Genomic DNA, 23,217 nt, shown 5'->3' with positions numbered 1-23,217 from the left:
CCTCCCTGTGAAGAGGGACATATGGGATCCCGTAACAGAGGATCTTTCTATTCTAATATATCATCTTATTTCGTATTTCTCTCTATAAGTTAAAAAAAAAAAAGTCATTTTGTTCATGACACATGGGATAGTCCCAAATTTTTCTTTTCACCACTAATATTCAAAGTTAGTAGTGTTGTATTTTGTTCGACTTAACATTGGATTGAATTTTTCGTCCCAAATAATACTCTTATTTTTTTTACGTAGATCGTTTTTTGTTAATATCCATCAATTATCTTGATGATATTTTCTCGAGTCTATATACATCGTCTTCTGGGTAACAGAAGAGATTATAGTTATCAAATTTAAAGTTGTTTAATTTTTGCTTAATAAAAAAGTTTTAAGTTGATTTTTGCCCTCTTGATTTGTAAAAATTCTTTATTATTTTGATTATATATATATATATGATCGATTATAAAATGACATAATTTTTTTTTTTTTGCATTTCTTACCAATTTATCGGATCTCAGAATATTTTGTAAATTTTTTTTCGAGAACAATTGGTTTATTCAGTTTGCTCCATTTTTTCACTAATAATAATATAACTCAAATGAGTTCCATAGTTGAAGCTGAAGTCACCGTCAAGAAATTTCAATATGATAATCTCCCCTATTGAAATTTTAAATTTTAATATTGATTTCTTAGATGTTATTTTTTTATTATTTATAAATTTATTTATTTTAAACGGTGTCCTTATATATATTATTTTATAATAAGAAGTAATCCAAAACAGTCCCCGCCATGGCTGAGAAAAGCTCAATCGCCATAGATGGATATGGATCATCATCTACTTGAAGCTTTCAAGTCTGCAAATTACTCTTCAATCTTGAATCCTAACAACGTCTCTTCAATCGTCCATCCACCGCCATCGCTTCAGCCGGAAAATTAAGTAAAGCCCTAGCGCCACGCATCTTAAAGGCAGCCCTATCGTAAGCAATCGCCGCTTCCTCCGCAGTCTCAAACGTTCCTAACCATACTCTAGCTCCATTCCTCGCCGAATCGCGGATCTCCGCCGCAAATTTCCCCCACGGCCGTCGCCGAACGCCTCTGTAATGCTTCTTCTTCTTCTCCGACGTACCCTGACTCGATTGGAGATCATCATTCACCGTTGCGATTTGGGGAAATAACGATGAAGAGAATCCATTAGTAGAGAAGAAATTGGATTCGTTAAGGAGTTCAAAGAGGAACATCTCTTGTGAATCGTTCTCATTGAAAGGTAACTCATTTTGGCATGGCGTTGGAACCATTATATTCTTCTTCTTCAGAAAGAGGAAAATTAGTAATGGGTATAGATTTTGTTGAAGACTGGAAGTAGTATTTAAGTTGGTCGCCATTGATGAGGGGTGAGAATTGAGTTTTAGAACTTTCATTTTGGAAAAGGAAGAAGAGAGGAAGGTGATAGAAGATATTTCTATTTACATATTTTATTAAACTAATACTAATATTCTAGTTTTTAATAAATATAATAAAAAAATTATTTCTTTATAATAATATAAAATTTTAATATATTACAATATATATTATATTAAAAAATTGGTTTATATAATTTTATTTTATAATATTTATTTATTTTTTTAAATAAAAATTATTAACGGTGCCCCGCGGGATTTCCCGAAACCGAAAAAAACCGAACGGGGCGGGGATGGTATTAAAAAATTCCCGAAATTAAAACGGGGCGGGAATGGTAATTGCATTCCCCGCCCCGAACCGCCCTATTGTCATCCCTACCTGCTATGGTAAAATTTGACAGGATGACCCTAAAGATTGCTTTATTTATAGCCGTGGTCGGGGCAATTTTAATGCGCTGGTGACTCTTTTATTTTTTTGGATGAAAATGTTTTCGTTGCGAGACGTAACCGTCGATTGCAAGATGCAACCGGATGCCATGTAAAAAGTCCACAAATGCTCTATAAAAAGTCCACAATCGCGAAACGCAACCGGGGTTGCGAGACGCAACTGGTATTCGCGAGACGAGTTTTTTTTTTTCAGAAAAATAAAAAAATAAAAAAAATTGTCTCGCGAATGCCGTTTGAGTCTCGCGATTGTGGACTTTTCACAATGCATCCAGTTACGGGGACATTTTCGTAAAAAAAAAAAAAAAAAAAAAAATGTCACCATCATCTATCAAAAAGTCCAATAAAGCCAGGGTCATCCTGTCAAATATTTCCCCATGTTATGTTAGTACATGAATTCTATTTTTTTTTTAATCTAGTCATTTAAAGAAACTGAATATTATAAAATTTATTCATTTTAGTAAATACATTTGAATTTAGAATAAACTGAATTCTATAGTCCAAGACTTTGAATAAATTTATTTTTGTGTATAACATTCATATCTATTTAATTAAATTTTAAATATCTCCTTATATTTTATTTTATGTATATTTATTTTTATTTGAAATTGTTCATTATACATTTTTTTATTTAAATTTATATCATAAATATATAAAAAAAGTTATAAAACTGTTAAATTGTGTTAAAATATGCACAAATTTTTCAGACGAGTAAGCTCACGATGTTGCATATTAAAGACAATGGTAATGTTGTTACTCATTCGTCTCCTTTATATTTAAATATTGTACGTTCGATTCCATTATTAAACGACGACGCATTTTCGTCTTAGTTTCATTTTCAGACAACGATGATGTTGCATACTAAAGGCAACGACGATGTTGCTACTTATTAGTCTCCTTTATATTTAAATATGGTATGTTTGCATTGTACCTTAAAATCATCTTTAAACAATTGAATATTAATGTTCAAAAGGAGGAAATTGTCTAATCTCTCTATATATATAATGATGCTTAATTTTTAAAGTGTCCGGATTGCCGAGTCGAGAGTTGTGGGCAATTTGGATATATATGTGAGAGTAAATGAATACTTGAGTCGGATTGTGGGTTGACCCGCCCATAAACTTAAAACGATTAAAAATAAAATTAAAAATGTTATAGCTATGGTTCAAACTTGTAACCTAACAAAACAAGTACAATTCTTTAACCAACTAGGCTAATAACACTTTATATTTTAAATTTAACACCAAATTTGATGAACGTATAATATTTTAACAATATAAGTTCAACTTTTTAACTAACTAAACTATATATATATATAATGATGCTTAATTTTTAAAGTGTCTGGATTGTTAGGTCGAGAACTATGATTAATTTGGATATATGTGAGAGTAAATAGATACTTGGGTCGGATTGTGGGTTGACCTGCTCATAAACATTTTTATCGTAAAATTTTTTCACGGTTTTTTATATTTTACTCGTGCAAAGAGATATTTGCTAGTATATAGTAATATGTTTGAATATGTGATAGATAAAATTTACATTAAATGACGGTAATTAATTTGTTTTAAAGACAAAATTAATTTATTAATAAAAATAAGCTCTAATCAAAATCTGAAAAATACAATTTAGTTGAAATTTTAGGCTATCAATGATTTAAAAATAATTATTAAGAGGTGTGTTTTTCATTACTATTTCAAAGAGTTTAACTAGTTAACCCTTTCAAACAAAAAAAAAAAAACTAAATATATATAATATAATAATTTCAAACAAAATGATGTATAAAACCATATTTAAAACTTAATTAGATAGATATGACATTATACCTCCTCTATATTATTTAATATATTCATATTATATAATTGTTTTTTCCAAAGAGATTAATGATTAATATAATCTGGAATAATTCTATGGTTTATTTTTATTAATTATATTCACATATATAAAAATAATAATTTTCTTGGAAAGCAAGCATAGAGCATTGAGAAAGGATCTTATTGTTTGGTGACGCAAGCAGGATTTAAATCATTGATTAGGTGGGGCCATCCAGTGTGACACATCGCAAGGATAAAAAAAAGTGACCTGTTACAAAAGGGAAATTTGATAATATGACCCTGAAAACAAAGGTATTTTGAAATATAACCTCCTTAATAATTTTTTTGTTTTTTAATCTTTTTTTAAAATTTTTTCCAATTTTACCCTCAATAACCTTTTTATTTATTTTCTTTTTTCTTTTTTCTTTTCTTTTTCTTTTCTTTTTCTTTCTTTTCTTTTCTTTTCTTTTCTTCTTCCCCGCTTTCCCTTTCCCCCGATCGTTGCACTCCCCCCCTCCACAGACCCTTCTTCTTCCCTTCCGTTCTTATTCCCTTCCGTTGCACTCCGCCGACGTTCGCCAAGAAGCTCAACCCTTCCAGCCAGCCTCTTCGTCGATCGCCAAGCCGAACTTCCAGCCAACGACGATCGCCAAACCTCGGACGATTCTAGCCCAACGATTTGAGGTTAGTTTAGGTTTATTGTTTAGGTTTATTGTTTAAGTAATCTTAGTTTAGTTTAGGTTTATTGTTTTAAATGCTGAGAATGCTGAGATTGATATAGTTTGAAATTCTGAGAATGTCTGTGAATGGTTTGTGAATATTTGCTTTGCATGTTTTGATTAGGGTTTTAGGGTTTTAGTTTATTATGAATGCTGAGAATGAATGCTGAGAATGGTATATTTGATTAGGGTTTTAGGGTTTTAGTTTAGGTTTAGGGCTTGGCGTGGGGGTTGGGCGTGGGGCTCGGGCGTGGGGCGTGGGGCTTGGGCGTGGGGCGTGGGGAGTGGGCGTGGGGGTTGGGCGTGGGGCGTGGGGGTGGGGCGTGAGGCGTGGGGGTTGGGCGTAGGGAGTGGGGGTTCGTCGTAGGGCTTGGGCGTAGGGCGTGGGGCTTGGGCGTGGGCTTGGGCGTGGGGCGTGGCCCTTGGGCGTGGGGCGTGGGTCTTGGGCGTGGGGCGTGGGTCTTGGGCGTGGGGCGTGGGTCTTGGGCGTGGGGCGTGGGTCTAGGGCGTGGGCGTGGCCCTTGGGCGTGGGGCGTGGCCCTTGGGCGTGGGTCTTGGGCGTGGGGCGTGGGTCTTGGGTCTTGGGCGTGGGGTCACGCAATATGTAAAACTAATTAATAAAATTCTTAATAAGTGAAGATAGCTTAGTTGGGAGAATGTCAGACTGAAGATCTAAAGGTCAGGTGTTCGATCCACCTTCATTGTAAAAGTATTTTTTTTTGCCTTTTACTTTATAATTAATGAAACAGCGAAGCAGAACTTACAAAATTGAAATTGAAAATAGAAAAAATACCCAACATTCTCATTATCTCCAATGTGAACTTAAGTTTCTAATATGAGCTAAGAAGGTAATCTTAATCTAGGATGAACCTTGCTAAATCTATATTCTTGTTTTTGTGCTTGCATTAATCGACTATAACAACTTTTATTATACATATCTATGTAACAGCAGCAAATGTACAAAGTCTTCTGGTTTTTGGCAAAAAGAAAGAGGTATTACAGTGTGCAATTGAGGGTCAGTTATGGAGCTTTGTTGTTGTACTTGCAGCACAAAATGGAGCTTTATGAAGTAGAAATTTGAACAAATTACTAATTGTTGTGTAATATATATGTTGTACTATTTGCTGCACTTGAGAAAAGCCTCCAGTGTGTAATGGAAGGGTGTGATTATAAGTAAGTCAGGTACTTATTTTCTCAATTGTCTCTTTCTCTCAACAATTTGTAAATTGAATTCACTGATGGGATTGTGCAAATCATGTATATTATACATACATTCTTATTCTTGAAAAGGAATCTCAATTCTTTCGTTTATATTTTATAAATCTTGTATTTTTTTGTATATATAAAGATTGTTTACTTAAAATTATTAAGAGCACAAAGCAACAAATAAGTTGTTTTTTGCCCAAAGGAAAACAACAAGTGCGTAATATAAACAAAATTCATCATTAACCAAAACATAGACAAAAGAAATATGTTTGAAACTTAGAAACTAATTATTCAAATGGCTTGTTTAATAATTTTCTATTTGAATGACTCTGAGAAGATTATAATGTAATTTTTATAAGTCACACAAACACCATTCATTTTTATTTATACTAATTCAACATCTATGAAAGAATCAATGAAACAAATAAATTACTACACAATAAATAATGAAATTGAATTAATTATTCGCCCCAGGCCCATAACACTTGTACACCCTGAAAAAGGCAGTCCTATATAGAAAATTCAACAATTAATATAATATGCATCAAAAGTACATGAATATTTAAGATTTGTATATTAAAGATGTATACTTGTTCTTGTTACTGATGTGGTCCCAATCATCCCAACCACCATGAGCCACAATATTAGCGAAATAAGTATGAGCGTAAACAATTCTAGAGTATTGGCCCAAGAAAAATTGTACACACAACCATTTTGAAAGAATATTCATACATATCAAAATCATTTCAATGTTGTACACACAACCATTTTGAAAGAATAATTCATACATATCAAAATCATTTCAATATTTATATATATCATCACTCTGTTTAAAAAATTTTCAATAGAAAATAAAAACTTTTACAGTGAAGGTGGATCGAACACCTGATCTTTAGATCTCCAGTCTGACATTCTCCCAACTAAGCTATCCTCACTTATTAAGAAACTTATTAATTAGTTTTACATATTGCGTGACCCCACGCCCAAGACCCACGCCCCACGCCCAAGGGCCACGCCCAAGACCCACGCCCCACGCCCAAGCCCCACGCCCTACGCCCAAGCCCTACGCCCCACGAAAAACTCCCACTCCCAACGCCCTACGCCCCACGCCCAACGCCCTACGCCCCACGCCCCACGCCCCACGCCCTACGCCCCACGCCCAACCCCCACGCCTCACGCCCCACGCCCACGCCCAACCCCCACGCCCCACGCCCAAGACCCACACCCCACGCCCAAGACCCACGCCCCACGCCCAACCCCCACGCCAAGCCCTAAACCTAAACTAAAACCCTAAAACCCTAATCAAATATATCATTCTCAGTCATTCATTCTCAACATTCATAATAAACTAAAACCCTAATCAAAACATGCAAAGCAAATATTCACAAACCATTCACAAACATTCTCAGCATTTCAAACTATATCAATCTCAGCATTCTCAGCATTCTCAACATTTAAAACAATAAACCTAAACTAAACTAAGATTACCTAAACAATAAACTTAAACTAACCTCAAATCGTCCGTTGGCTGGAAGTTCGGCTTGGCGATCGACGAAGAGGCTGGCTGGAAGGGTTGAGCTTCTTGGCGAACGTCGGCGGAGCTTGGCGTCGGAGAAACGGAAGCTGACGGGGGAAGAAGGGGACCTGGGGAGGGAGGTGACGGAGAAGAAGAACGGAAGGGAAGAAGGCTGGATGGAAGTGCAACGGTCGTCGGGGAAGGAAAGGGAGAAAGGGGAAAGCGGGGGAAAAGAAGAAAAGAAAAGAAAAGAAAAGAAAAAGAAAAGAAAAAATAAAAAAAAATAAAAAAAAAAAATAAAAAGGTTATTGAGGGGTAAAATTGGAAAAATTTATAAAAAAATGTTAAAAAACAAAAACTAAATTAGTAAGGTTAAATTTCAAAATACTCATATTTTTAGGGTCATATTATCAAATTTCCCGTTACAAAATGGTATCTTTTTAAGTTGTTTGAAATAGGATTAATAATGGAATTTATTTTGATTAAAATTATCATACAAATGATAATTTGATTGGTCTTAATTAATATTGAGAATGAATTCCGGGTCCAAGTTGGTGACCCAATAATAATATTAGTTGGGGGGAGAAAAAGAAGAAAAGATAATGCCACTTGAATTGACTATAGAGCTAGGAAACAATTTATATTTGAGATTTTTATTTTTTGTTTTGAATTTGTATAAATTTTGTCTATTGTCATTCTAATTATTAAATTAATCATTTATTAATTAAAATAATTTTATTAAATTTTAAATACATAACTTTTGATAGAAGTGAGTTTGATTCTCATTTATTCAATAATCTATTTAATCGCAAACATTGCAACAAAAAAGAAAAAATTCTGAAATTATAATAACACATGTCATTAAAAAAAATATTTAAAAAATTTGACCACGTTAGGAGCTCACAAGCCCCCGAAAAAATGAGAGACGTAGTCGACTTCCATATTATTTAGTGTCTATTAGACATTTTCCGAGCTAATTACCATTCGAGTGAAGTTTGTACAATTCCCTACACGCGACTTTTTCGCTCTTCTTTTCTTTTCATTGTTTCCATCTTCTAACTTATTCGTCGTTTTCGAATCGTTTCGATAGAGTTATTTAAAAAGTCTTAATTGAATTAGATGTCATAACGGTACGTGTCAAGTAGGATGTCATTGGGTCGTTGGGATCGAAGAATGTATTTACCATCCCCAATTTTACTTTGGAGATTTTTTTATTACCATTATCGCCTCGTTCGGTTTTGAAAAATTCCCACGGGATACTGTTTATATCATATTCTTTAATTTTTTTTTTTTTATATAAACGAATATTTTAATATAATATATATTGAAAATTTATATTATTATGAATAAATAAACTTAAAACTCTTATAAAATATAATGAATAAACAAATAAATATATAGGGGCATAATCGAGGTGAGATCGGGGCGAGGACATAAATACTATATTCGTCCCATCCCAGTCAACTACCGATCAAACCAGTAAAAACTCATTTCAAACGAAACAATTCGATTCAGTTACCGTGGGACGGATTTAAATTGAGTTCATATCACCTCTTTACACTAAATCATTTTATTTATTATAATATATTTATTTTTTAAAATACAGAAATAAGTGAAAAAGTTCATATTTAATATTATTAAAAAACATGATATACTGAACTCATTATATTTTAGAAATGAAAAGATTCATATTAATTATTGTTTAAAATAATGAAACAATTTTTTGAAAGGCAAAAATATAAACATAAATAAATTAGAATAAAGTAACTTAAAGTGTTACAAATTAATGTAAAAAATAGTGTTTAAAAAAAATGAAATTTGCAACCAGACACCTCTCTCTGTTTTAACGAACTAAACTAATTCATCATATCTCCTTTTCTCCCGCTCTCTTTCTCTATTTGCAGACTATCCAAATTCAATCTCTACATTATCTGTATAATCCCGATTAGCCAGCAAAATTTTCATGAACCAATAATGGGTGCCTACAGAGCAGATGACGATTACGATTACTTGTTCAAGGTCGTTCTAATCGGAGATTCTGGCGTTGGTAAATCCAATCTCTTATCAAGATTCGCCCGCAATGAGTTCAGCCTCGAATCCAAATCCACAATCGGCGTCGAATTCGCAACTCGCAGCATTCAGGTTGATGACAAGATCGTCAAAGCCCAGATTTGGGATACAGCCGGTCAAGAAAGGTTTGCTTTTCTCCCTTTTGAAAACAAATTATATGATTTTTATAAAGATTATGATTGTATGATGATGGTATTGGTGTTGTTATTCGCAGGTATCGTGCAATCACGAGCGCTTACTACAGAGGAGCTGTGGGCGCTCTGGTAGTCTATGACGGTACTCGCCACGTTACATTTGAAAACGTGGCGAGATGGTTAAAGGAATTGAGAGACCATACGGATGCAAACATTGTCATTATGCTGGTAGGAAACAAAGCAGATTTACGTCATCTTAGAGCGGTTTCATTAGAAGATGCAAAAGCATTTGCCGAAAGGGAACATACATTTTTCATGGAGACTTCTGCTCTTGAGGCTTTAAACGTTGAAGATGCATTTACAGAAGTTTTGACTCAAATTTATCATGTGGTTAGTAGAAAGGCCCTTGATATTGGAGGGGACCCTGCAGCTTTGCCTAAGGGACAGACCATAAATATTGGTAACAGAGACGACGTATCGGCTGTCAAAAAAGGCGGTTGTTGTTCTTCCTAAATTCAAATTTACGAAAAGAAAAAAACTCTATCCATGTTTATATGTTCAATATTTATTTAGAAGATTCACACATGACATGACAGATAGACAAACTCACAAATGTAATCAAAACCATTTTTAGGAAACTCAGTAATGTCTGTCTGAGATTAATTTCCAGTTTTATTTGTAACATTAATAATCATATTCAGGAATTCAAATACAAGCTTCTTGTTATTCAAATGGAGATTATTAACATTTACTTGATTTCTCTTCTTGTCGCTTCTTGGCAGCCTCTGCTCGTTGTTGTCTAATAAGTGCCAATCGCTCTGTAAGAAAAACAGGGGAAAAACATTATTATTAAGTTGGTTTGACATTAATAAGGATACAATTGAATACCTAAATCCTTCTTAGCCTGATCTGTCTTTCCTTGTTCTTGTAACTTCATGTATCTTTCATGGGATTTTTGTTTCTCTATTTCTTGTCTGTTCAAACAGAAGAAGAAATGAAAACGCAATGAATGTGTTTTTGTTAAAGTTAATAGTTATATACCTTTCGCGCCTCGACAGTTCAGTTGTTGTTGTTGTTGTCTTCTTAGTCTTATATATAAGAAGAAAAACAGAGATTATTAGATTTGTGCTCAAATCTAATTATAATAATAATAAGAATAATGAACTTACATCAATGTTTCTAGCTTTAAGTACTGATTTTGGCTTCACTAAATTGGGATTCTCAATGTCAATAATCCCTTGAACACCCTTTTGTTTCTGTTTAACAGTTTTTCAAAGTGTAATGAAAAATGGGTGTTTCATTTATAACTGATTTAAGCAAAGCAATCAAAATCATTAAAATTACTTTGGCTTCTTCTTCTTTTTGATGATCTTGATCTTGATCATGATCAGAGTCTTGTTCCAATTCTTCATCAGATCTGTCTTGTTCTTTATCTTTCAGCTCTTCCTTTTTAAATGTACGAGGACGGGCAGATAAACCTGTAACTGCAACAGGAATAGAAGAGAAATGAAGTAAGATGAATGTAAAAATGAAATCTTTTTTAGGAAAACTTACTCATCTCCTCTTGAGTGGAGAACATACGGCGGCCAGTGGGCTTTCCCTTGAACTTACCCCTTCCCATGTTATTACACTATCGAGAGAAATGGGATCTGCAGAAGAAGAAGGCCAAGGTATAGTCTTGGCTGGTTAGAAGATCAAGTCTTTATTGAGGGGTTGTTTCCAGTTGAAAACCTGCAACTTTTTTATCTTCTTCATCTTTTGAGATTCTGAAAGAAACCCTACAATACAAAACGATTCTCATAGAGAGAATGGAATTGATCTTGGTTGGGAGAAGAATCTTAAGTGTTTGTGGGCACTATAATATTTGAATTCTTTGATCCATTCTCCACTCAGAAGAAGGAAGAACTGAGATTTTGCATGTTTCATTTTCATTTAGAGCTTGTTTGATTTTGTTTTAAAAAGAAATAGTTATTTAATGGAATTGTGTTTTTTTTAAATAAGATAATTGATGATGATTTTTGTAAAATAAGGAAATTTTTCTGGTATAATGATTTAAAATATTTTAATATATAATGATAATATTTTATAAAGAGGAGTGATGGGGGGAGGGAATTTGAAAGAGGGAATGATATGTCACTATATCACTAGTTAGAAAAATGATAAAAGGTGAGGAGAGAGAAGAGAGAAAAATTTTATTATTTATTGGTTAATCAAATTGCGTCATATCATTTCCTCCCCATTCATTTCTCTTTTATAAAATATGATATTTTGAATAATGAATAATGAGGTCCAGTAAAATTATATGTGGAGATATTTTTGATAAAAATTAAAATTTTTTAATATATATTTATATAATAAAAATTAATAATTTAAAATAAAATTTCGACTAATAAATAAATTATTTTTTATTTAAAAGATTTAGTGATGTGATTTTAAATACGATTTTTTATAATAAAAATATATAATATATTAATATATAATATAATTTTTTTAAATATCCAATATTTTAGTTAATTAATTTATGATTTAAGAGAATTTGCTTAAGTCTTGTTTGGTTAAGTTTAAAAAAAATAACTATAATCAAATATGATTTCATTCGTTAGGTAATTAATTAAAGAGAAATGATTAGGTGAGAGAATTTGGTGAGGGAATTTGGTGAGGGAATGACGTGGCATAATTTTATTCGCTGAAAAAATCAAATAATTTCTCTCTTTTCTCTCTTTCCTCTTACTTTTACATTTTCCAAACCAATGAAGGTAATGCCACGTCATTCCCTCACCAAATTTCCTCACTAAATTCCCTCACTCTATCACTCCTCTTAATTAAATTACTTACTTAATTAAAATATTTAATACTTTAATTTTTTTTAAAATTATTTTATTATTATATAATAATCAATTTTAAATATTCTTATTCAAAAAAATTATCTACTCAAAATCACACAAACCGACAATTTATAAATAAACAAAAGTTTATTTAAAAAATTAATTATCCAATAATATTTTAATTGGTTTAATTATTAAACTATTTTTTATATTTCAAATTTAATAAAAATAAAATATGAGTAAATGATAGTGTGATTAAATTTATAAAAAAAATAAAAATCAAACGAACTCTTAACTATGTTTGGGATTAACTTTTATTATATTTATTAATGTTATTAAAAATTAAAAGAATAAATCCTATTTTTTAAACTTTATGAATTTACAAGTAGTGCGGTGGGGAATATTTAGTGAACCTTATCCCAAAAATCACAATAATGGAATAACGCGTATTTACAGGCTGATTGGATGCATTTCGTATTCTTTCTAAAGTATAAGGTTCAAATCGATCATCCATCAAATCTTTATTGGCAAAATAATTAATATTTTCCCAAATATTTTCCCAAATATTTTCCGATATTTTTGCGCTAAAGGAACCCTTATAAACCAAACGGCCGAAAGAGATTTCAAAATCGATTTGCTTCTTCCTGAAATTCCCTTGCGATTTGCGATTTGACGATCGGCGATTTGGATTCCGTTTCCAGTTCTTTCTCCAATTCGATTTCGAAGGTTGATTTCCTGTTTTCAGGTGATTGTTGTTTTTCGTATTTACTTACTGTGTTCGTTCGATATGTTTAAGATTGTAATTTGATATGATTCCTTATACGACTTGATTTTTCATTCATATTGAAGTCTTCTTTCGCATGTATTGAACTATATCTGAAGAAATTTGGTGTAACATGGAAATCCGCAGATAAAAGATCTAGCTAGGGTTTTATTCATAGAATAAAAAATCTTCCTAAAATTAGGGCTTTTATGTTCCATTGATTGTCTCCTGAGATTGGTACTTTTTGTTTTAGCAATTTCCATAACATGTAAAGAAAAGTGTTAATACATACCCTTTGTATTCATTCTGCACAAAATCTATTTGATATTGAGGAACATAGAACATTCAATTGCAATTTCCAATAATGGTTATCTTTATCATATAGGGAAAGACTCTAGCTATTATGGGTAAGAGGAAATCTAGTGCAAAGCCTCCTCCTAGGAAGAGAATGGACAAACTCGACACCGTTTTTAGTTGCCCTTTCTGCAACCACGGAACTGGTGTTGAATGCCGAATGTAAGCATATGAATGTTGTGATTAAAGATTCAAATTTGATTCAATTATGTCGTGTTAGTTTGATAAGGAACATGTTTGTGAATTGTGACAGTGATATGAAGAACTTGATTGGAGAGGCTTCATGCAGGATTTGTCAAGAGAGCTTTAGCACTTCAATAACAGGTCTATATTCTCTATTTGTTGTTTTTTTTACTAAAGAGATTGTTTCGAGTTAGTTGATACTAATTAGGTCTTAACTTTTCTTTGCAGCCTTATCCGAGGCAATCGATATGTAAGTGCAATTTGCTTTCTTTTAAGCTGTATTTATCCCTTTGCGGGTTTTTGCTGACATCCAGAATTTCGAAATTTACAGATACAGTGAATGGATAGATGAATGTGAGAAGGTGAACAACCAGGAAGGTGAAGATGATGGTGCTTATAAGGATGATTCGGAATAAAATAAAATCTCTATATTTCTCAATTACAAGCTTGCTAGCTAATATGTATGTATTGAAATAATTTGACTTCTTGAGGATGTTGATGATAATAATAATAACAATGTTTCTTTTTTCCACAATTTTTAAAAGTTGAGCTAGCTTAATAGATTAATAATTCAATGTTTCTTGAAAGAACTGATTTGCAGAAAACAATCCTGTTTTTCACCTGTTAAGGTTGTATTCATGATTTTGTTTTCGTTGATGACAAATACAAATTTGTCTCGATCAATCGAGTCAAACAGTACATTTTATTTAAAATAAATAAAAAACAGAGTCAAACGCGATTGTTGCATCGACAGTGAATAAATTATAGAAACCAGACATTAATTGTCATATAACCAGACATTAATTGTCATATAACAAAGCAGGAAATCAGTAATTATCCAAATTAGCCATCTTAATCCTTAAGTCAAATAGTAACCATCCAAATTCTCAGCAAGATAATCAAATGCTGCATAATCAAATCCTTCCCCATTAGGAGTCATTTGATCTTCTTTCGATATAATAGACTTTGCCCTTCCGCGAATTTTGATAATGGAATCACTCGTTCTTGCCATCGTCATCTTCCCCTTTGTGTTCTTCTTCCCATCAATCATCTTAAATTCCAACCTATACAAAGCGCAAGTATCGCACTTAAAGATCTCATATTCGTAAAGGTGCCACTCAAAATCTTTCCTCGGCTGTGGATCCATATAATAAGATCTTTTTAAACCTCCATATTCGTTTATCATTTGTTTCCTCGATTCATGCCAGCCCCGACCATTATAATCAGGCAAAGACCTTTGCTTTCTGTTCCCACTTTCAAATGCCCGTCTAGGCTTATCGAAAAATAACCACTCTCTTATAGTCTCCCCTTCCAGAACCATCAAATCAAACAGCTCTGCAAATCAAGAATCATTAAACAAAATAAAATTCCACACCATTTTTTTACCCCTTTTTTAAAGATCACCTACCCGGGACATTCCATGGAGACCTTGCAGTAGCTGCCCCTTCACAATCGGGAACTCCAACATCCTTTCCTTCCGATTTGGAAACAAGGGTAGCGAAAAGCAAACCATCTTTAAGCCCAATTCCTCCTGGACGAAGAACAGGTGTCATACCGGGTAGGCCTTCGTTTATAGCCAAGGCAGCATGAAAGCTACTGCAGTAATCTTGACATTCTTGAGCAGGTCTAGGACAATCCCAAAGAGAACATTTTGGTCCCAAATATGCAGAAGGAGGAGGGCAAATACTAGGAAGAAAACAGGCAATCTCATTATAATTATTATCAAAAGAAAAGAAATTCTGCTCAGCTTGTTGTAACTGCAAATCATAGTTCTGATAATCAAACTGGGTAGCAATTCTCAAGTCCTGCAAAGAACATCAAACAATTGTATTCAATTATGGTAACTAAAATTGGAACTTCAAAGGATAATTTCAAGTCTCAACCTTTTCATATTCGGGTTCAGCCTTTGGACCAGCTAAGGCACTGTTAGCATCGTCTTCTTCATCGTATAACTGCAATAGCCGATAAATTTCCGTTGAGAAAGATCCCAGACTCCCGTCCTGTAATTTGTTGTTTCATATATAGTTAAAAGAAATCATCACCAATGGAGGAATGAACACTAACAGTAAGTAACCTGTTGGAGAGAAGTAGCTGGAGAAGGCTGATTGAGCTCTGCTTTCCACTCACGGAGCATTTGATGAACCTGTTCTTCAAACACAACAGCATCGATTGAGCGGCTCTCCTTCCTTGCAAATTGAAGATCTGTGAAAATGCATTGAAGATCATCCACACGGTTCTTGGCCCGATCCTTGAAGAGTTGGTGAGAAGTGGATTTGCATCCGCCAATCTTGGAACCCTTCCCCATGATCAACAATGATAATAGAAGTGGAGTTGAAGAGTGTATAGAGTGAGGATTCAGAATATTTAAGGGTGGGAGAAGAAAATGATGGGAATCTTCAAAATGGGGAAAGTTAATATTCGTAAAGGAACAAGCAAAAGACTGATCGAGAGAGAAAGAATATGATACCTATCTTAGATTGGCTTGGAAATGGAAAGGATCATTACCCTCTTCTATCCTTCTCCATTGCCGACGATTCATTCGCCGCCGGCGCCGGCAAATCTGTGCTTGAAGATTTGTATCCTGAAATCTAGACGTTATCTTTTGTATTATTTACTTGTTAGGATGGTCTTAACGGCTCATTTAGATTGTTATATGTTTTTTTATTATTGTTTTTTAAGGATAAATTTCATTTGTCCATAGTCAAAATCCTATAACATTAAAACCAACTAAACAAGACCAAAGGTAAACGGTTCGATTTCGACTTAAACGCCTTAAGAGTAATGATATTAAAATGTAATATGGTTTTCTTGGTTATGATTTGTCCAATCATGAACATAGGTGTCACTTTAACTTGTTAAATTTTGTTATTATCAACAATAATAGAAATACATTAAGCTGATACAAATTTTATTTTTAGAAATTATTGTTTGTTGGTAAAGATTGAAACTGATAGATTAACTAATCATCTAAACCGAACAATAATCCACAAACTAACTACCGATTCACGAGTTAGGAAAACCTACTTCAACAACAAAAGCGAGTGTATTGAAAAGACCGATTAAACCAGGCCACTTAAACTCTTAGTAACTATGACACAACTTCAATTTAGATGTATTCAATTAGAAACGAACTTAAGACAATGTAGTGATAAACCCTTTATTCCAAGTCGGACTATTTTCGAGTAACACCAGAAATAATGAATAGATTTATTTGAAAATGTCGTTTCATGACACCTACAACACCAATAAAATATTTGTTTACAGAACAAACCACCAAGCAATCACATAAACATTCAATGGTTTAGTGATAAGGTTCTAATAATGGATGATGGAAGGGAGGAAAAGTGAAAGCAATAATAACAAAGGAGGAGGAGGAATAAAGATCACTTTTCTTTGATGCCATTCCAGACAGAAGGCAAGAAGAACACACATTAACAACAAAAAAAAGTAGGGTCACCAACCAGTAATTTAAAAATCCTTTTTTCAGATGGTGCATCAAATCTGAAATATCATCTCATTAGAATTGAATTCGAAGCAAATGTTATTGTATGGACCAAAATCACTTGGAAAAATGATCAAGATTGCTTTTTACTAACTGACTTGCTATCATCTTCGGTGTGTGAACTTGAATGTCGATTTAAACTGAAAAGACCCGCAAGACCTTTTCCTTTCGCAAGTTGTTCAAGCTCTTCCAGTTTCTGTTTAAGTTGTTCCATTTCTGCTTTCAGATCTTCATCTCTTTGCCTCAATCCCTGAATCAAACAAACCCAATTATCATCATCAAATTCAAAGCCATATGTAAAACAGACAGACAGACAGTTTCACTTACATCAATTTCTTGCCTTCTTAACTCCTCCTTTCTAGCTTCTGATCTAGAACTTCTTTGCACTTCGAAGATAAGAGCAACACCTGCAACCTATAGATTAAACATAAACCAATCTTAATCTCAATTTGATTCATCCATTGTATTCATTTCCCCAAATTACAAAATGGGATTACAATTAATTTCAGGGAATGAAGCAAAAAATGTAGAATTTGGAAGAATACCGAGAAAATGAAGACTTCACCAAGAAGGTCGACAGCAGCTTGAACAGCTTTTTCTTCATCTAGAGGGCGAATCTCAACGTCAGTAGCATGACCATATATACGTCTTTGCATTTGTGTAGTGAGTCTATGATTTGTCTGAACCAAATTCCCAAATTCCCAAATATACTAGGGTTATATATATAGGACATAAAATTGAAAGACTGATGTATAAGAAAGAAAGAATACCTGGGCGATACGGATGATATATTGACGGAACCTGGGATGCAAACCAGCTTCTTTCTTGAGACGAGCTGCAATGGGTTTGCTAAGAGTCTTTAAGAAGAGGGTGCCGAGTTTTACGACAGGAAGGGCCATATTTTGCTATGATATGATTCCCTCCGTCGTCCCTGATCTGGGTTATTTGATTGAGGTTCTGGGTTTAAGGATCTTGTTCAGTCGGAGATTGATTGATTGATTGATCGTCGGCGGCTGGATCCTATGAATGCCTATATCTGTTCTGATCAGTGGCTGCAAAAGGACAACTTTTAGAGATAAAACAAAGAAATAGTTAAATGCGGTTTGATCGGAATCACAAACCAATCTTTCTCATGATCTCAAACTTTCCGGCGTAATGGCGGCATGACAACTGCCTAGGGTCACGGAAAACGTCGGAAATGGGAAGAAAGATTGTTTTTTTTGGTTATTTATTTGGCTGTTTATGTACGCAGCATTACAATCTTCTTAAAAAAAATTACATTATTTATGTAATGATTTATGTATATTAAAAATTATAAAATCGCTATAAAAATGACATAAAAGAATAAAAATAAAATCATGTTACTAAATCAATTATGGAATAACTATTAATTTTTCGATCGATTCTATCGACTTTCTAAAACGAATCTTATAAACCGTAATAATAATAGCATTATGAATGATATGACAACTACGATAATTGGATTATCGACGAATTCTCTCCAACTAGATAGTACATCCAATAAGTTATCAAGCTCATAAGTACTCGAGAAAAACGATTAACTTCTCGACTGTTTTTACGGACTTTTCGAAACGAATAACAAAAAACGTCATAATAATAGCATTATGAATTAAACGTATCAGACTAGTACGATAATTGAATGTTCGACGGTTTCTCTCTAACCATATAGTTCACAATGCAAAAATTAGTGAGTGACTGATGAACCTTCTCTTAACCAAGACTATTAAAATCAAGAGTTTATGTAAAATCGTTTTGTATATTTTAAATTCATAAAATCAAGATTTTACCCAAAATCATAATAATTTATATAAATAAATATTTATTTATATTAATAATTAAAAATATTTTTTAAATAATATATAATCAATTCATATAAAAGATGTTAATATGTTCTAATATTCATCATATTTAAATTTTATAATATATATTTAAATTGTTTATTCATAATTTATAATTTAATATTATTTAAAAATTGTATATAATCAATTCATATATAAAAGATGTTAATATGTTCTAATATTCATCATATTTAAATTTTATAATATATATTTAAATTGTTTATTCATAATTTATAATTTAATATTATTTAAAAATTATTAGTTATTAAATTATTGAGGAGCGATAGAAAAAAGAATTACATGTCAAGAACCAATCAATTGTGCAATTATTTCTCTCAATTTACTTTTCCAAAATTCTCAACCTAATCATTTCTTTAAATTATTATGAGTCATTATTTATATATATAAAATAAAAATAAAATAATTTTATTTATTAATTTTTAAAAAGTACAAATATTTACGAATATATATTAAAATAGTAAATAACTAAATAAATTTGAATAATATATATATATATATTATTTATTATTCAAATAATTATATTATTAATCTAAGAAACCCTAATTTTTTTTTCTTTCTATTTATCTTTCTCTCTATTTTTCCTTCCATAGCCGTTGGATTTTTCTCTCTCAATTCCCTTTCATAGCCGCTACTCATGTACTTATTCTTCTTTCATTATTCCGGATCTACTCTATTTCATCTGTAAAAAGATTTAGGAAAATCTAAAGGTAAAATTGTCGGATAACATCGATTTCATCTGGCTTATCGATTTTAACGAGTTAAATCACGACTTAATTACACAATTTTGATTCTAAACAAGTTTATTTGACTCTTAGACTCGCGATTTTTAGAGTTTTGCTCTTACACATAAGAGAGGCAGATCCAACCAGCCCAATGTTTTATGCAGACCCACCCACTTGGGCAACCCAATCCTTAAAAAAAAACATTTCTTTCACTCTCTTTTATTTTCTTTCTTCTTCTTCCTCTCCCTCCTTATTTTCTTCAATAAAAAAAAAGCTATCTTAATCCTCTGCAGAAAAAAAAACGCAATCTTTATCACTCACTCTATTGCCGATGGATATGTCACTGCCGATGAACAAGTTGCCAATTGGAGTTGGAGATGGATCAGCTGAACCCCAGTGCGTTTTTCTTCATCAGGATTCCATAATCTGTTCAATTGCCTATATCTCAGTAATCAATCTTTTTTTCTTACATTGTTTTTTCGTCATATCAATAGGGAAAAGATGTATGTAGTCTTGGTATCAACTGGAAGCTTCAATCCACCCACGTACATGCATCTTCGCATCTTCGGTAAGCTATTTCAATTTCTTAATCTAAAGATATTCATTCCCCAATTGGAAAAATTATGCACCATTATTCCTCAATGATTCAAGAAATGTCAATTGTGAACTGGGATTCAATCAAAATGATTTCTTAAGTATGCTCATTAGTAGTGACTTTGATTGTGATCTTTATTTATTTGTTAGAGTTGGCAAGAGATGCGTTGACAACTCAAGGGTTTTGTGTTATTGGAGGTTACATGTCACCCGTGAACGATGCATATAACAAAAAGGTATTCATTCACATGACCAGTATTACACTGTTGTGGTTGCTTGAACTGGGTATCATTTTACAGGGTCTTGTATCTTCTGTACATCGAGTGCAAATGTGTGACCTAGTTTGCCAAAACTCGGATTTTGTAATGGTGGATCCTTGGGAGGTACTTCTTTGGGCCTTAATGGTTATTCATTCCTATGTTATAGTCATATACAATCCACCTACTTGAAGACAAAAGAGATGAAGTTAAATTTTATATCTGTTTTAAGGCAAATCAAAGCACGTATCAACGCACATTGACTGTTTTGTCAAGAATTAAGAACCATTTGTGTGAGGCTACAAAAATACCCAAAGGTAGGTCTTTGGATCAATCACTTTATTGTATGGGGTTATAGACCGTGATCATCATCCGTATTGTATCTGTCACAGAATCGCTTAAAGTAATGCTTGTTTGTGGGTCTGATCTTCTTCAATCATTTGGCATTCCTGGAGTTTGGATTCTTGACCAGGTACAACATTCTTGCATTTTGAATCGATCTTTTACATTGTTTAAGAGGAACTTGCTGAAATTTTCAGGTTATGGCTATATTCAAAGACTATGGAGTGATTTGTATTCGTAGAGAAGGTCAGGAAATTGAGAAGATTATATGTGATAATGATATTCTGAAACAATACAAGGTACCAAGGAAGTTTATGTAACAATTTACATCTAAGAAGCACTTATTTAGTGATGGGTTTTTCCTTTGCATTGGATTTGGCTGCTGCAGGATAACATTATAATTGTCGATGAAGTTGTGCCAAACCAAATTAGTTCAACAAAACTAAGGTAAAAGTCTCAATCCAATTCATTCTCAAATTGAATAAGTGGATGCTGTAATTGGAGGTTTTGCACCCAAACACCGATCTATTTGTGTCTTTCATGTTATGTTTTTGTTTATTTCCAGGAATTGCATTTCAAGGGGGTTGTCAGTGAAATATTTGACTGCAGATGAAGTTATTGATTATATTAAGAGATTTAATTTGTACATCAACAACTCCAGTGAAACAAACTATTAGTCAGTCGGGTTTTTGACAAACATGAAAACTACATGTATCCTTGTACATCTAAATTATGTTTTTTCTTATCTTTCTTTTTCACAAGTTATTGCAACATTCTCAAACAAACTAAAGGCTTCCCATCTCTGCCTTTGGCAGATGCGGTAAATGAGCCTAACAGGTTTGACAATTACAGGACCCCAAAAGTGTCGTGCAAGAAACGCAAAGATTCGCGATGATATCTTCATACCAAATGTATCTGGATCTTAATTGATTGACAGTTTCTACTTTCTTAGCGAGATTTCTTCCCCTTTATTTATTTGTTCTGTAGAAAGTCAGGGTCAAATTGGGAAGTTTGTGTAGTGCAAGCCACCTTTTTGTATTTGCAGCAAAATGAAGCAACAAATGGTCAAATTAATAACAGTTTCATTCAATCACACACCAATATCTTCTTCTTTATGAAGCCTCGAGATGAAATTCATTAATATCCTCCACAGACACAAGAAAAGAAAGCTTGTGAGATGGTGATCTTCCAAAAGGAGAATCTTGATTTAGTATTAGTCCCATTTGGTCTCCTCATTATGTTTGGTTACCATCTCTTCCTTCTCTACAGGTACCTTAATCTTCCCCACACAACCATTTTCGGCTACGAAAACAACGATAAGATCGCATGGGTAGATAAAATCATGAAGGCAAGCATCTCTATTTATACATCATGTTTTTCTCTTTACAGTTTTGTCATGTTATTGTGTCATCTCTCCTTAAACAAAAACAGGAAGAGAACAGGGAAAGCGCTCTGGTCGTGTTGGGATCCAACATCTCCGGGGCGACATTTCTCGCGACGGTTTCCCTCAGTCTGAGCTCTCTCCTCGGTGCATGGATCGCTAACAATTCAAATATTTTCCAGAGCGAATTAATTTACGGTGATAGGAGGCCATCTACTCTATCGATTAAGTTTGTAAGCCTTCTCGTGTGTTTCATTCTCGCGTTCTCGTGCTTTGTTCAATCCACGAGGTCTTTCATACACGCTAATTATCTAATAAGCATGCCGGATAGTGATTTCCCGGTGAAGTATGTGGAGAGGGCTGTTCTCACCGGTGGCGATATGTGGTCTTTGGGACTTAGAGCGCTTTATTTTGCGATCAATTTGTTGCTTTGGTTCTTTGGTCCAATACCCATGTTTGCTACTTCAGTGGGAATGGTTCTTTTGCTACATTATCTCGACACGAATACGATCCCATTGCATAAACACGGCGGCGTCGCAGCCCCAAAACAGCCTTTGTGTAGGACTGTTTAATGAGTAAATTATATCATGATAATGCCAAATGTTAAATAATATGCTTGCTTCTTTATGTAATTATATTTTTCTTTCCATTTAATAGGAAAACAATAACTTTTGTGTTATGAATTATGATGTAAATTGAAATATTTGAATAAGGGGCTTAAGGTCCTTAGTTTTCGGATCAAATTGAAAAAAATGAAGTTGGTTCTTGTTAATTTTTTAAAATTAAATATTTTTTAAAATATGGGAATCTCATAGAGAAATAGGGTTTAAAAAGGAAAATAGAAAAAGATGTTTATTATTTATAACTAATTAAGTTCATTAAATAAATAATTAGTAGACTTGAAGTAAAAGGTTAGTTGTTTTGCTTTCAAAGTATCAATTTTCATGTGCATATCAGAAATTGCTTATAAGCAACAAACAAAGTGATTATGCTGAAAACAATAATAAAAAAAGCTTAAATAAGAAGGAAATAATATAACTTTATTTATTTGGATGTTATTTTTAATTTCTGGATTTTTAGTTTCATATATCAATTTTTAATTATTCAATTACTTAATTTAATAATT

General features: G+C 33.0%; 8 protein-coding genes across 12 annotated transcripts; 4 read left to right on the top strand and 4 right to left on the bottom strand.

Annotated features, from left to right (window-relative positions):
• Window positions 1-705: 705 nt before the first annotated feature.
• Window positions 706-1,399, bottom strand: LOC124911707 (pathogenesis-related genes transcriptional activator PTI5-like). Its single transcript, XM_047452217.1, has one exon. The coding sequence runs from the start codon at window positions 1,371-1,373 to the stop codon at window positions 873-875; it is 501 nt and encodes a 166-aa protein (XP_047308173.1). The 5' UTR covers window positions 1,374-1,399; the 3' UTR covers window positions 706-872.
• A 7,598-nt stretch (window positions 1,400-8,997) lies between these two features.
• Window positions 8,998-9,801, top strand: LOC124911159 (ras-related protein RABA1f). Its single transcript, XM_047451608.1, has 2 exons — window positions 8,998-9,279; window positions 9,369-9,801. Exons 1-2 carry the CDS (start codon window positions 9,059-9,061, stop codon window positions 9,799-9,801), a joined length of 654 nt encoding a protein of 217 aa, XP_047307564.1. The 5' UTR covers window positions 8,998-9,058.
• Window positions 9,802-9,817: 16 nt separating this feature from the next.
• LOC124911157 (28 kDa heat- and acid-stable phosphoprotein-like) lies at window positions 9,818-10,999 on the bottom strand. Of its 3 annotated transcripts, none has more exons than XM_047451603.1 (6): window positions 10,843-10,999; window positions 10,633-10,772; window positions 10,458-10,544; window positions 10,330-10,376; window positions 10,177-10,262; window positions 9,818-10,106 (listed from the first exon to the last, which is right to left on the bottom strand). In XM_047451603.1, exons 1-6 carry the CDS (start codon window positions 10,907-10,909, stop codon window positions 10,030-10,032), a joined length of 504 nt encoding a protein of 167 aa, XP_047307559.1. In that variant the 5' UTR covers window positions 10,910-10,999; the 3' UTR covers window positions 9,818-10,029. The 3 variants fall into 3 exon arrangements, with proteins under 3 accessions (XP_047307559.1, XP_047307561.1, XP_047307560.1); XM_047451605.1 differs by having other exon boundaries at window positions 10,482-10,544; XM_047451604.1 differs by having other exon boundaries at window positions 10,633-10,766; window positions 10,843-10,989.
• A 1,700-nt stretch (window positions 11,000-12,699) lies between these two features.
• On the top strand, window positions 12,700-13,948 carry LOC124911158 (transcription elongation factor 1 homolog). Of its 2 annotated transcripts, none has more exons than XM_047451606.1 (5): window positions 12,700-12,858; window positions 13,262-13,392; window positions 13,484-13,554; window positions 13,642-13,663; window positions 13,745-13,948. In XM_047451606.1, exons 2-5 carry the CDS (start codon window positions 13,280-13,282, stop codon window positions 13,827-13,829), a joined length of 291 nt encoding a protein of 96 aa, XP_047307562.1. In that variant the 5' UTR covers window positions 12,700-12,858; window positions 13,262-13,279; the 3' UTR covers window positions 13,830-13,948. The 2 variants fall into 2 exon arrangements, with proteins under 2 accessions (XP_047307562.1, XP_047307563.1); XM_047451607.1 differs by having other exon boundaries at window positions 12,701-12,839.
• A 56-nt stretch (window positions 13,949-14,004) lies between these two features.
• LOC124911155 (transcription factor VOZ1-like) lies at window positions 14,005-16,063 on the bottom strand. The gene is made up of 4 exons (XM_047451601.1): window positions 15,488-16,063; window positions 15,297-15,413; window positions 14,822-15,218; window positions 14,005-14,748 (listed from the first exon to the last, which is right to left on the bottom strand). The coding sequence occupies exons 1-4, from the start codon at window positions 15,716-15,718 to the stop codon at window positions 14,273-14,275; spliced, it is 1,221 nt and encodes a 406-aa protein (XP_047307557.1). The 5' UTR covers window positions 15,719-16,063; the 3' UTR covers window positions 14,005-14,272.
• A 715-nt stretch (window positions 16,064-16,778) lies between these two features.
• Window positions 16,779-18,131, bottom strand: LOC124911156 (OPA3-like protein). Its single transcript, XM_047451602.1, has 5 exons — window positions 18,037-18,131; window positions 17,686-17,967; window positions 17,461-17,595; window positions 17,243-17,329; window positions 16,779-17,165 (listed from the first exon to the last, which is right to left on the bottom strand). The coding sequence occupies exons 2-5, from the start codon at window positions 17,812-17,814 to the stop codon at window positions 16,989-16,991; spliced, it is 528 nt and encodes a 175-aa protein (XP_047307558.1). The 5' UTR covers window positions 17,815-17,967; window positions 18,037-18,131; the 3' UTR covers window positions 16,779-16,988.
• Window positions 18,132-19,744: 1,613 nt separating this feature from the next.
• LOC124911781 (nicotinamide/nicotinic acid mononucleotide adenylyltransferase) lies at window positions 19,745-21,461 on the top strand. Its single transcript, XM_047452296.1, has 9 exons — window positions 19,745-19,913; window positions 20,012-20,085; window positions 20,262-20,347; window positions 20,411-20,494; window positions 20,601-20,685; window positions 20,761-20,840; window positions 20,908-21,009; window positions 21,099-21,157; window positions 21,276-21,461. The coding sequence occupies exons 1-9, from the start codon at window positions 19,849-19,851 to the stop codon at window positions 21,385-21,387; spliced, it is 747 nt and encodes a 248-aa protein (XP_047308252.1). The 5' UTR covers window positions 19,745-19,848; the 3' UTR covers window positions 21,388-21,461.
• Window positions 21,462-21,611: 150 nt separating this feature from the next.
• Window positions 21,612-22,825, top strand: LOC124911782. Of its 2 annotated transcripts, XM_047452298.1 has the most exons (3): window positions 21,612-21,890; window positions 21,980-22,058; window positions 22,142-22,825. In XM_047452298.1, exons 1-3 carry the CDS (start codon window positions 21,838-21,840, stop codon window positions 22,661-22,663), a joined length of 654 nt encoding a protein of 217 aa, XP_047308254.1. In that variant the 5' UTR covers window positions 21,612-21,837; the 3' UTR covers window positions 22,664-22,825. The 2 variants fall into 2 exon arrangements, with proteins under 2 accessions (XP_047308254.1, XP_047308253.1); XM_047452297.1 differs by having other exon boundaries at window positions 21,612-22,058; window positions 22,142-22,821.
• Window positions 22,826-23,217: the final 392 nt, after the last annotated feature.

This window comes from Impatiens glandulifera, chromosome 8 (genome assembly GCF_907164915.1).
Source record: "Impatiens glandulifera chromosome 8, dImpGla2.1, whole genome shotgun sequence".
Taxonomy (NCBI): Eukaryota; Viridiplantae; Streptophyta; class Magnoliopsida; order Ericales; family Balsaminaceae; genus Impatiens; species Impatiens glandulifera.
The sequence above is the reverse complement of the archived record's forward strand: the minus strand, read 5'-3'. Positions and strand labels throughout refer to the sequence as shown.